Here is a 12,918-nt window from a genome sequence, read left to right as displayed (position 1 = left end):
GAATCCGAGTGGGCAGCACACATGACTAGCAGGGAGCTTTGAAGATGCCTATGGGCAGACCTCCTCACTCAGGGGAGGCCCAGGTGGACCCTGGTTTAATGCTTGACAGCTGGAGCCCTGACTTTGGGAGTGTGTAAAGCCTGAGAGGAGTTAGAGGAGTCATCAGCAGAAGGGCAGGCATCCTTAACATTCTCAAAGCTGGGTTTTATACCCAGCAGTACCTCCTCACTCAGAGAAGAGGGCATGCCCACCCCACCCCCTATGGCTGGCATTGATCACCACCTGCTCTCTGGCATCTTCCAGGATTTCCCAGTAACTTAAAAGGCCTGAGGTGAGCAGTCAGAAAGGCTGTGGCAGGCAGAAGGGGATGCCTGGGAGGTAGTACTATGTCCAGCTTGGTTCCATGTAGGTATTACAACATCTGTCATGTGTTCCCCAACCTGCCAAATTTAAAAAGCACATCAACAGAGACGATGGAATATTGGGTTTCCTCTACATTTATTGCAACTGCTAAATGATTAACAACATTCACAACTTCTTAGATTAAAAAAAAAAAGAAAAAAAAACCAAAAACTTCCATTTTGTAACATCACAAATGTCTTCTAGGTTTTACCAAGGACCAAAAATGCTAAAATTCTCTATATGATTTCCAGTGATGGAAACAAGCCAGAGACAGTAAGCACCCAAAGTGGCGAGTTAGCACTTTCCGGATGCCTGTCGTCCTCATGGAAGAGACCCTGGAACTAGAATGACAGAAAAGATACTGTGACTTCGACAAGGCTATGCAACCACACATCGCGCTTGTACGCACATTCCCTGCGAGCAGCTTTGCCAGAGAGAGCAAGGGAGAGCGCAGAGGGCCTGTGCGCACTGGTCCCTAGCCAACAGCTGGCACAATGACACAACACCAGGCTCCCCCCGCCAGTTCCCATGATGTCAAACCCACAGGAAAAGCATCACCTGAGTGCTCAGAGGACTTTCCAGGATCAAGAAGTAGGTGTTCCCTTTGACGTTTGCCAAAGGCTCACAGGGCCAGCTCAAAGCGGGATGTCCCCAGGAGGAAGAGTGGCAGGAGGCTGTGGGGACAGGGCTTATACCCTGGGAATTCCTAAAGCACTTTACTTATAAATAAAAGCGGAGAGAGCCAAGAACGAATATACTAGCACAAAGTGAATATGATGGTCAGAGCTATCTACGCCACAGAGAAAGAGCTAGAACCTATTCAGGGAATACATACATGCCTTACTCAGGGCCAATGGGCACTCTGTGAAAGGCCAGAGAAGACCAAGGTCCTGTTCTCAGATTTCCATCCAGGTGCCCAACCCACAGCCAAAAAGGAAGGCTACTGGAAGGATTAGGAAAGAAAGGAGATGATTCCCCATAGCTATGGTTCCCCTAAACCACACCACCCCTGCAGTCTGCTTAAACTTTGCGGAGGCACCTCCATCATCTCCCTGGGCATAAAGATCTGCTGGTTGCCCATGCAACAGAAGCAGCTAGAAGTAAGCAGAGCCTGGAGGCTCCACCTGACATGAAGAGAGACAGCACAGGCCTGTGATGGTGGGTGTGGGCTCCACAAGACAGAGCCAGAGGAGGCTGAGACTATAGTCAGGGCCTGTGGCTTTAAGAAAGCAAAGACTGGCCAACATGGTAACTCACTTCTGTGCCCCCCAAAGCTTGCAGTGTCAGCAGGATCCGATCCCAAGTTTCCCAGATCTGAGCACATATTTAAAACTTCAACACTGCTGCTTTATGAGGAAGGCTTGAGATCCCCACAGCCTGAGAACGTCGCACGTAGCTGCAAGGAGAGAGCGCCAGGAGAAGATGGAAGGGCGGCAATCACACGCTAGAAATAGCAAGCAGCTGCGAGCCCACCCCAAGAGGACGCTTTCTGTTCTGTACAAAGGCCCTGATAACACAATTCTTTACACTCTGCCGCGCATGCCAGAAATGAAGCTTCTTGAAGAGTTTATAACTCCATTCCCTGGTAGAAGAGACTCCATATGTGTTTTAAAAAAAGCAAACAGGAATTTGTGGATTCTAGAGAGATATGTGAATTGAGGGAAGTTTCATCAACATAATGATTACTCCCCACCAAATACAGCGCTATTATACTGTCGCTAAACTTCATTACATCTCTTGAGATGCATTTAAGAGTCAAGACTCCATAAATAACACATTCATGGAATCAAGAATCTCCACTTGTCCAAAGAGCTCCCAAGCTCCAACTCGCAAGCTGTGGTAACAGAGCGGACTTCACTAATATGGAATTACATCCCCCATTTACAGTCTTGAAACGATGAAAAGCCAGTCTGTCATCATTTTGGTATCAAGTTTGCTAACAAAGCACCTGTGGAGAGCAAGGTTCCCTGGGACTGGAAACCTGACAAGAGTCGGTTCCTGAGCACTAACAGGGCGCCCACCTTCTGAGGGGGAACCAGGAAAGACTTGCAGAGGACTGGCTGCCACAAGCATTTGAAGAGTGGGGAGAAAGGCAAAGCAGATTGGAAATGGTGCATTCTTTATTCCTTTAGAAAGAAGAAAAGCCAGCGGAACCTCCACACCAGAACTGCAGAGACGCTTGTTTCTTGTGTACACACCAAACCTACTTGGGCACTGGCTCCAGGGTAGATCCGGGGCAGAGGTGGCGCTTTAAGAGTAATTGCTGCTTCAAGCCTTATTTTTCTCACCAATGGTTTCATCTATTCAGGAAGAGAACGATTTTGTTCAAAACTGAGTTGGAAATTACGGGTGGGGAAGGCAACCAAAAAGAAAGGAGAAAGAAGGGGATGTTTACATGGGCCCAAGGCCCTTGAGAAGGAAAAGGATTTGAAGATGCCTAGAAAGGGATGTGGCAAAGCAGCTGGCCTGTGTGGCGCTGGCTTCCAGATCACCCTCACACTTGCAGGACAGCAGGGCCACTCCTGGGGTGGTTTCTCTCCCCAGGACAGCCACGTGAAGTTGAGCCCAGGAGCCCTGTACCAAGGCCCGCTGTCGGGCTGACACAGCTATGCAGCCACCTTCAAGCACAGGACTCGTTCCTTCAACCAAACCTGGAAGGTGAAAGGTGGGACACATCCACATTCAAACACTCCCTGTTGCCTTCATAGAATTTTTTCATTTGTGTGTGTGTATGTGTGCACGTGTGCATGTGGTTCTGTGTTTGGTTTTTGGGGAATGAAACTGACTTTTCTGGAGAAATCATCTCTACATACCAGCACATCAGCTTAGGCAGAATGCCCCATGCACTAGCTCACACACATACCTATTTGTTGGCCCGTTTGTGTCTGTACATCTGCATCATCCTCTGACGGAACACGTCAAATGTGTCTTCCTTGTGCTCCTGCCCGTCAGCACCTAACCCCTCCCCTTCCGATGCAGTTCCCCTAGGAGCAAAATGGAGAGTTAGCCACACCTGAGCATGGAGCCTGGCCATCAGGAGACTGGAAATGGCACAAGCAGTCAGAGTGCGATGGAGGCAAGTGAGACACACAACAGTGACAAAGCAAAGGGAAAGTGAAGACACAATTCACAACGTGGAACAAGGGATACTCACCTTAGCAGGTGTGCGGACTTTCTGAGGAGAGCGCTCAGAAGCCCAACTACTGCTGAAAGCCTCCCCCAGCAGGTGATAAGCTCAGTTTTAAATGAAATGCCTGCTGGATGCTAATGGGGCCTAATAAACTCTGGGCCACGTTCTCCCACCCTGGCTACCTGGCTTAGGGTTCCCAGAAAAGGGAAAGTGGCTCTTATTATAACTACTTAGAATTACCACTCAGCTTTCGTGACAAGAATGAATGTGGCTAAAATGCCAGGGGCCAAGAAGCCCCTTAAATAGTCTGTGAATAGTATACGAACACCTGCATATGTAAATGATCTGCTTTTCATCTCATCTGAAGATTCCTTTTGTTAGGAAAAAAATTCCTGCCAGCTTTAAGGCATGTTTAGCATGAGGGGAGCCAAGAAATCAGACTGCAGATGAAAGGAATCAGGACCAGAATCCCAAAGAAAGTCTCTTTTCCCCAAGCACACTGCCCATCCCCACCCCTGGCCCCCAAGCGCCTGCTGCATACACGCTGACGGGCTCCCTGATGCCCTTCCCACAGGAGCCCAGGCCGTGGCCCTCCTTCCAGCCCATCTTCTGCAGCATCTGGAACCCCAGGTTCTTGTCGGTCAGCTTCTGCTGGGCGAAATCAAAATCCTTGGGTTTCTGAGGAAAGAGAAGAGTATGGCAAGTGCGCTGTAGCAAAGCACCTGCAGTAAGGGTCTGCTGTGCTACACCTGACTCGGTCCAGCACCGGCCCCTCACTGTCTCCAATTCCACAGACACTTGGGATCAAGCTATGGGCTGCTTCCCAGTTCCCAGCAACATTCGGGTGGGCTGGGGCTTCTGTAAGTGGGGAGTAAAGAGATGCACCCACAGAACCAAGTCAGATCAGCCTCTCAGGCCCCAGTGTGACCACTCCCACTGTGGTGCGAAGACCCTGAAGAAACCCCCATGAGGGGCTAGGAGGTCCGGGAAACAGGGGGTTAGCCGGAAGAGCCGTAAGTGTGGTGACCTGTGATGACCAGAGGACACACCCCAGGCTGGGGGTAACCAGGTTATGGGCTTGAGGTAGGAAGGCCCCAGCATGCAGGAGTCAGAGTGGAGACAGGGCTGAGGTAGGAGAGGGCCAAACAGACCACGAATCTGCTGTAGAGAGAGACTGTGTGGAAAATGAGCTCACAGGGTTCTCCCTATTCTCTGCCTCCATTTTTTTTACTTTTTTTAAAGATTTATTTATTTATTTATCAGAGAGAGAGAGAGAGAGAGGCAGAGACACAGGAGGAGGGAGAAGCAGGCTCCATGCTGGGAGCCTGACGTGGAACTGGATCCCGGGACTTCAGGACCGCGCCCTGGGCCAAAGGCAGGCGCCAAACCGCTGAGCCACCCAGGGATCCTCTCTGCCTCCATTTTGAACACTTGTGAGCTTCCAGAACTCTGAGCAGTGACCCCATCCTGGAAGCCTCTCTGGCTGCCCTCAGATGTTGCTCAGCAAACCTGAATAACTGTCCAGCTGCCCCTTCCCACGTCTGGGAGCTCCCCAAGGGCAGAGACTGGGTTTTACTGGGACTCCAGGGTCCATGTCTAGCACAAAGACCTCACTGAGAGCTGATAAAGAGGGGAAGAATGGGGAATCCCTGGGTGGCGCAGCAGTTTGGCGCCTGCCTTTGGCCCAGGGCGCGATCCTGGAGACCCGGGATCGAATCCCACATCGGGCTCCCGGCGCCTGGAGCCTGCTTCTCCCTCTGCCTGTGTCTCTGCCTCTCTCTCTCTCTCTCTCTCTCTGTGACTATCATAAAATTTAAAAAAAAAAAATCTTTAAAAAAAAAAAAAAAAAAAAAAAAAGAGGGATCCCTGGGTGGCGCAGCGGTTTGGCGCCTGCCTTTGGCCTAGGGCGCGATCCTGGAGGCCCGGGATCGAATCCCGCGTCGGGCTCCCGGTGCATGGAGCCTGCTTCTCCCTCTGCCTGTGTCTCTGCCTCTCTCTCTCTCTGTGACTATCATAAATAAAAAAAAAAAAAAAAAAAAAAAAGAGGGGAAGAATGGGGCTTGGGAGAGAGCCTACAGGGAGAGGGGCAAGAAACTCTGGGTAAGACCTGGGCTCCACAGCTGACTGTGGGAAGACAGGTTAAAAGGTTTGGGGGGTCCTCTGGAGGAAGAGCCTGCCCAGTGTGAGCAGAAAATATTTCCATTTACTCATGAATATTCATAAGCACCCACTGTCCTTATCACCTGAGCCTTTTTTTTAATATTTTATTTGGGGATCCCTGGGTGGCTCAGCGGTTTGGCGCCTGCTTTTGGCCCAGGGCATGATCCTGGAGTCCCGGGATCGAGTCCCACATTGGGCTCCCTGCATGGAACCTGCTTCTCCCTCTGCCCGTGTCTCTGCCTCTCTCGGTCTCTCATGAATAAATAAATAAAAATCTTTAAAAGAGAGAGAGAGAGAGAGAGAGAGAGAGAGAGAGGCAGATATAGGCAGAGGGAGAAGCAGGCTCTATGCAGGGAGCCAAATGCAGGACTCAATCCCGGAACTCTAGGATCAAACCCCAAGTCAAAGGCAGATGATCAACCACTGACCCACCCAGGCGTCCCATGAGCCTGTTTTTAAAAGACATTTACTAAACACCAAGGACAGCCTGTGTAGGTTGAGAAGGCCACATGGACTTCTGGGGAAAGAGCTCCTCCATCCTGATCAAGGCAGCCAGTGCTGGGGGGGGCGGCGGGTAACAGTGAGGGTCTGAGGAGGGAACAAGTGTGGGAGGGGAAGAGGGTGGAGAAGGCAAGGGTAAAGCTAGCCACAGGTTCCCGAAGGGCAGATCTGTACCCCCTTGGGAAAGCCGCTCAGCTAGAGAAAAGCCATGTGCCACAGGCCAGGCTTCCTCTCAGCTTGCAGACATATCAAAGAGAGACTGGAGTTTACAGGAAGCCACTGCACAGCAGGTTAACATGCATTTAGCTTCACTCATAAGGTATCTCCAAACCACAGGGTAGATGTGACTGCCCCACTCACAGATGTACAAATGGAGACTTAGGAATTATATGCCAAGATTAGGTGGACAGCCTGAGCCTGGCTGCACCCTCGCCCAGACCACCAGATGGGCACGGCAGCTGGGTGCCAGCTGAGAACTGAGAACATCAAACTGAGAATTCAAACTGAGAACATCAGTCAGGACCACAAGCTTTGGGCCCAGGAAAGTCCCTCTTCCCTGCTTTAACTGAGGTTATACCAACACCTCACCTGGCCACTGAGACTGACCATGCACATGAACAGGTGTCTACCACACAAACTTTCCTCACCACCCTACATCAGCAAAGACCTCACCTGGTTCCCAGCTCACCTCCCTAAGGACCTGGGATGTCCCCACATATGTCCTAGGTGACCTTGTTCAGCCTCACCTGCCCCGTGTCCACTTAGCTATCTGGAATGAACCCCATTTCCCTGATGACCTGCCCCCAACAGGGGCTCTCCATTTCATTCAGTGGCAGCTCCATCCTCCTCACTGCCTGGCGGAGCAGTGGATATGGGCCCATCCCACGTACAATCTATTGGCAAGTCCCACTAATTGCATTTTCACCCTCCTGGCCTTCCCTCCTGCCCGCCGATAGGCTGCTTCTCAGCACAGCAGCCACAGTGGCCACATCTTCCAACCAAACTACCACCCAGAGAAGGAACCTCACTGCTGATATCTGTCTATAGGTACTATATGACCCAGGGCCTCAACACATCTACTTCTTCATCTCCCTACCCCCATCCAGGTGCCACAAAGGGCAACCTATTGACACAAGACCACCCTGGAGTCTCCCTCAGGCCTCTCTGAATAAATGGCATCCTCAACCCCACATTAATCTCAATTTCCCTTCAACCTGCTTCTCTGGACCCATAGCACATAGGCCACAAGAGTCTCACACATTCCTATCACTCCTATGCTTTGAGAAACACAAAACAGTTTTAAGAAATCCCTGAGAAAAAAGGCTGTTTGTTATGCTTTGTACGTTATGCTAGTCTGAAGTAGGAGTATACCTCAGTTACAAGCCACAGTGCCCTTTAAAATTCCAACAAATTCCAACTGACTACATCATGCCTAAGAACTCAGTCATGCTCACCTTCTTTTTGGACACGGGACGACCCCGAGGTCTGTCATAGGCAATTCGAACTGGTTCATGAACTGGAAGACATAAGAAACATATTCATACATATACATACTTTCTCCAAATTACTCAGAAAATGAGGGCGGCACTTTAGGCTAACAGCCCTCTGCCAACAGAAGGTAGCTACCCACACCCCAGTTCACCAGGGTTCTTCTCAAAAATCACAGGCCACATGAGCAGAGGTGGAACACAAGGGCCCAACTGGGGCTGCTCAATGTGGAAGAGTCCACTTCAATGTCGGACTGCCCACATGTATGACAAAGGTTCAATGCACAGATCATTGTCCATGACTGCAAGAACCATTTTGTTTCAATAAATAAAATATTTGCAATCTCGTGTCTTCCTAGTGTCTCTGCAACTGTTCCACTGATAAAAAGTTAAAGTCTAGGCTTTTCTAGCACAAAACAACCATGCTTCTCATACTGAGCACTGAATCACTTTATTTGAGAGAGAAAAAGAGCGAACGAGTGAGCATGTGCGTACACAAGTAGGGGGAGAGGCAGAGGGGCAGGGGGAGAAACAGACCCCCTAGCTAAGCAGGGAGTCTGGGATCATGACCTGAACTGAAGGCAGATGCTTAACCGATTGTGCCACCCAGACACCCCTGAATCACACCGTATTATTATTATTTTTAAAAAATTTTATTTATTTATTCATGAGAGAGAGACAGAGAGAGAGAGGGAGAGAGAGGCAGAGACACAGGTAGAGGGAGAAGCAGGCTCCATGCAGGGAGCCTGACGTGGGACTCAATCCCGGGTCCCCAGGATCAGGCCCTGGGCTAACGGCGGCGCTAAACCACTGAGCCACCCGGGCTGCCCTGTATCACTATTTTTGATGAAGGAGATCAGTAGGGCTGGTTTCTTCTCATGAACCATCCAAGAACTAAGAGTTTCCAAAATAGAGCTCTACTTTTTCCCCCATGAAGGACATGAGGCATTCAGACAGGCTGCCGTCAACAGCAGTTAAATTCTGAAGGATGTCAGAGTTGGGTAGAACAGCTGACTATCTGTGGTAATGCCAAGGTTTACAAACACAAACCACAGGCCTGTTCTGTTAGCAGGAGAAACTGGACAGATGCTCTTGGGGGTGAGTATAACAGTATCAACAATGTAGAACACACAGGTTACACAAGGTGGGGGACCATTCACCACAAACACCTCATGTGAGATATGGCAGCATCAGCCCCATGCATGAAGCACAGTCCAGGCCTCCACTTTGTGGAGACATCTGGAGGGGTCGGGGCACGAGGAATAACCCAGGCTGTGCCTGGTCCATCAAAAGGCTGTAGGTGATGCCATTCTGCCTACTGACAGTCTAGAAAAGGCAGAATCATGAGGCCTGAAAATGGGGAGGTGACTGCAGAGACACAGACATTTCTGGAGACAGGCTCCAAGCTCCACTGTACTAGAATAATTCATGCCTGTACATACTTGCCAAAATTCCTCAAATTGTCCCCTTGAAAAACTCTTTAACTCTCCCCACATAAGAACAGGAGATAACCCCCCCATGGCCCAGGCAGCAGAGCACAGAGCACATGGCTCCCACTAACCACTGCCCAAGACCAGCCCCACCTGCATCCTCCTTCCTCATTATCTCTAAGCAGGAATCCCTGCCCTGGGCCTTCCAGGGTTTCAGAAGGCTGGGTATTCTCCAAGGTTATGGGCAGGAAACAAATGAGATGACCGAGGCTGGTGCCCTTCATTGGAGGGTTCCCCACGCTGGACTGTGGGGAATAATGGAGACATCAAGCAGCATCTAGTGCTAACACACCACTGCTGCTCTAACACAGCAGTGTGTCCTTAGAGTGCCAACCTTACAACAGTTGTAGTGTAAGCTTCACAGGAACATTCCGGAATGCTGTGCAAAACCACTAGAATTATTTTAGGTTAAAAACACAACATGTGGGGATCCCTGGGCGGCTCGGCGGTTTGGTGCCTGCTTTTGGTCCAGGGCATGACCCTGGGGTTCCTGGATTGAGTCCCACATCAGGTTCCCTGCATGGAGCCTGCTTCTCCCTCTGCCTGTGTCTCTGCCCACCCCCACCCCGCCTGTGTCTCTCATGAATAAACAAATAAAATCTTAAAAACAAAACAAAACAAAACAAAAAAAACCCTCCAAAAAACAACCCCCTGCAACATGCCCTGTTGGCCCTGGGGGAATATGGGGAGGTAACATCCAGGTTGGCAGGTATATCAGGGCAGGGAAGGGAGATAGGGACCGGCTAGCCATCTTGTGGCTAAGCCTGGGCTAATAGCCAGTAAATTCTTCCACACAGTCAGGCAATATTACTTGGTCTCCACAACTTTTCCTGGTCCACACTTGAACACCACGGTTCCTCCTTTTCTACTATTAAATGGAAGCCCAAGCTATGGAAGCCATGATGATGGCCTGGCACTCACCTTTGGGTTCCTGGATGAGACACAGCCTCTTTGGAGCCGGAATCATGCCAACCTTCAAGGACTTGCTACTGACCCTCTTCCGAGGGAAGCAGGCCCCTGAGGTGGCCTGTGATAGGGCAGGTGCACCTGCTGGGCCATCTTCGGCTGCCTCGCTTGGGAGGCCATCAGGGGGGGGACTGCCCTCATAGCCCTCGGACTTGGCAGCCCCTCCTGGTTGCCTGGAGGCCCCTCTAGGAGTGGAGGCCTCTTCGGTCCCCTCCTCATCCTCATCCTCATCTTCCTCGTCTTCATCATCCTCCTCAGGCATCACCTCTGGGCTTTCCAACTCAGCCTCATGCTGAGGGGGCTCATCTTCAAACTCTCCTTCCCCTTCCATGGGATCAAGGGGGCTCTCTTGAGAATCAGCGCTCTCACTGGTGTGGAGGTTCAGTGGAGATGATGAGAAACAAATTGATGGGCATAGTTCAAATACTTTCTTTCGATAGAATTTGAAGGCTGAACTATTTTGGTCATGGAGAAACCTGGGAAAAGGATCCAAGTGGTTAATCAGAGTCCTGAACATTCATATTTACTAAATTGTCCAAAATAGATCCAACAAAGCTGGGAGTGAGACCAACGAACAAATAACCTGACTCTCTTTTTATAAGCTATGGTTGATGGTGCAGTTTCACAATGACAGAGAGAAGTCTGCGGACTAATAATTTAACAAAGGAGCCAGAATATGAGGCCTAATTGCTTTTCAGGGGAGGGAGGTGGAGAAACAAGGTATGCAGGAATGACCAAGGAATGTGCTGGAAAAAGCTCCAATCTGGCCCTTACCTTATTCCTCTCTAGTCTGTCACCAGCTACTCTGGGACTCCAAGAGCTCACTGTGACTGCCTGGTTCCTCTCACACTGCCAGGTATGAGACAGAGGAAGGTGCATCACTTCTGCCCCTCGTTCTACAGTGAAGCTGAGTGACATGATGGCGATAACACCTCTCTGAACCTTAGAGCCCCATGGCCCCATACTAGCCCCAGGGATGTATGGGGCCATGAAAACATGCCCCCATACTGAAAACATGCCTGAAGACACAAAATACACTTGGACCCAAGGAAAGAAGCCCGTGTTTGACTAGAATAACTCAACCTCATAACTATGTCAATTCTTTCCTAATTAATATTTAATGTATAAACCTACCTCGATCATTGCATCATTTTTTCCCCCTGGATTTGAACATGATTCTAGATTTCACAGAGAAAAATAAGTATGTAAAGGTATCTGGGAAAACTCTGAACAAAATCAATGAAGCGTTTTGGCCCTAGAACACATTACAAGGTGGATGATGCCTCTAGTGTCACAACAGTGTGGTAACAGTCCTTGGACACATGGACTGAAACACCAAGAAAAAAGCCAGAAACATGGTTATCTGGTGAAGGCGGTCTCTCAAACCAGTAAAAAAAAGATGATCTTTTCAACAAATGGCATCAGGACAATTGGGGAGCTTTTCAGAAAAATACTCAGATTGGATCCACACAGCACACTCTGCTCTGGAATAAGCCCACACAGATAGGATCTAAATGCAAAAAGCAAGTGATATGAGTTCTAGACAAAAATATACAAAAATCTTTATAACCTGCGTGTGGGGAGATGCTTTCTATGACTCAGAATCCAGGTGGAATAAAAGAGAAATTGAGAAATTTGACTACATGAAACACTTCTGCATTGCAGGACAAATCATAAGCAAAAGATAAACATTAAACTAGGAAGGAAATATATGTAACTACATAGAGCTCTTAAAAATTCAGAGCACCAAGGCATCCCAAAATGAAAATCTTTATTAAGAACTTGTGGGATCCCTGGGTGGCGCAGCGGTTTGGCGCCTGCCTTTGGCCCAGGGCGCGATCCTGGAGACCCGGGATCGAATCCCACATCGGGCTCCCGGTGCATGGAGCCTGCTTCTCCCTCTGCCTATATGTCTCTGCCTCTCTCTCTCTCTCTCACTGTGTGCCTATCATAAATAAATAAAATAAATAAATAAATAAAAAATTAAAAAAAAAAAAAAAAAGAACTTGTGCCCTCCAAGGGACAGCTAGAATGAGAAAACAAGTCATAGACCAGGAGAAAATATCTGCAAATCATACATCTGAGAAAGGACTCCATAAAGAATGTATAAAAGACCTGCAAAACTGATTAATATGTACATGAACAATCCAATCAAAAGATGGACCAAAGATCCAAATGGGGGCAACTGAGTGGCTCAGTGGTTGAGCATCTGCCTTTGGGTCAGGTCGTGATCCCAGGGTCATGGGATTGAGTCCTGCATCAGGCTCCCCACAAGGAGTCTGCTTCTCCCTCTGCCTATGTCTCTGCCTCTGTGTCTCTCATGAATGAATGAATGAATGAATGAACAAACAAATAACATTTAAAACAAAACAAAACAAAAACAAAAACACCCCCAAAGATCCAAATGGACACTTAAAACATGGAAAGCATACAAGTATACTTGATGACACTAAGCACCACTAGTCCTTGGAGAAATGAGGATCATAGTGCAACACTATCTCTCCACACTGGGATTCTAACATGAAAAAGTTGATACTAGCAAGTGCTGGCAACGTCAGGGAGAAACCAGAACTCTTGTCCAGGCTGCTGAAAATGTAAAATGGTGCCACCACTTGGAAAGGCAGCTTGGCAGTTTCTTCAAAAGTTATTGTGGACCCACCATGGAGCCAGCCTTTCCTTTCCTTGGTAATTTAACTGGAGAGAAATAAAGACCTTATACACAACTGCTCACAGAAGCTTTATCTGTAATCATCGCAGACTGGAAACCTCTCAATGCCATCAA

The 12,918-nt window shown here is 48.9% G+C and overlaps 1 protein-coding gene across 8 annotated transcripts in view; it reads right to left on the bottom strand.

Moving 5' to 3' along the window:
- Positions 1-481: 481 nt before the first annotated feature.
- Positions 482-12,918, bottom strand: part of SUGP2 (SURP and G-patch domain containing 2) — a 35,836-nt gene continuing 23,399 nt past the window's right edge. For 5 of the 8 annotated variants that reach the window (XM_055343139.1, XM_055343141.1, XM_055343138.1 and 2 more), the window contains 4 exons: positions 10,092-10,612; positions 7,648-7,709; positions 4,074-4,210; positions 482-3,386 (listed from right to left, as the gene is read on the bottom strand). In XM_055343139.1, coding sequence (XP_055199114.1) covers positions 3,266-3,386; positions 4,074-4,210; positions 7,648-7,709; positions 10,092-10,612 — 841 coding nt within the window. In that variant the 3' untranslated portion in view covers positions 482-3,265. The remainder of the gene's footprint in view (positions 3,387-4,073; positions 4,211-7,647; positions 7,710-10,091; positions 10,613-12,918) is intronic. The other 3 variants (XR_008666833.1, XM_055343135.1, XM_055343136.1) reach the window with 3 other exon arrangements.

Source organism: Nyctereutes procyonoides, unplaced genomic scaffold (assembly GCF_905146905.1).
Source record: "Nyctereutes procyonoides isolate TBG_1078 unplaced genomic scaffold, NYPRO_anot_genome, whole genome shotgun sequence".
In the NCBI taxonomy this organism is placed as follows: Eukaryota; Metazoa; Chordata; class Mammalia; order Carnivora; family Canidae; genus Nyctereutes; species Nyctereutes procyonoides.
This window is presented reverse-complemented; position numbering and strand designations above follow the sequence as displayed.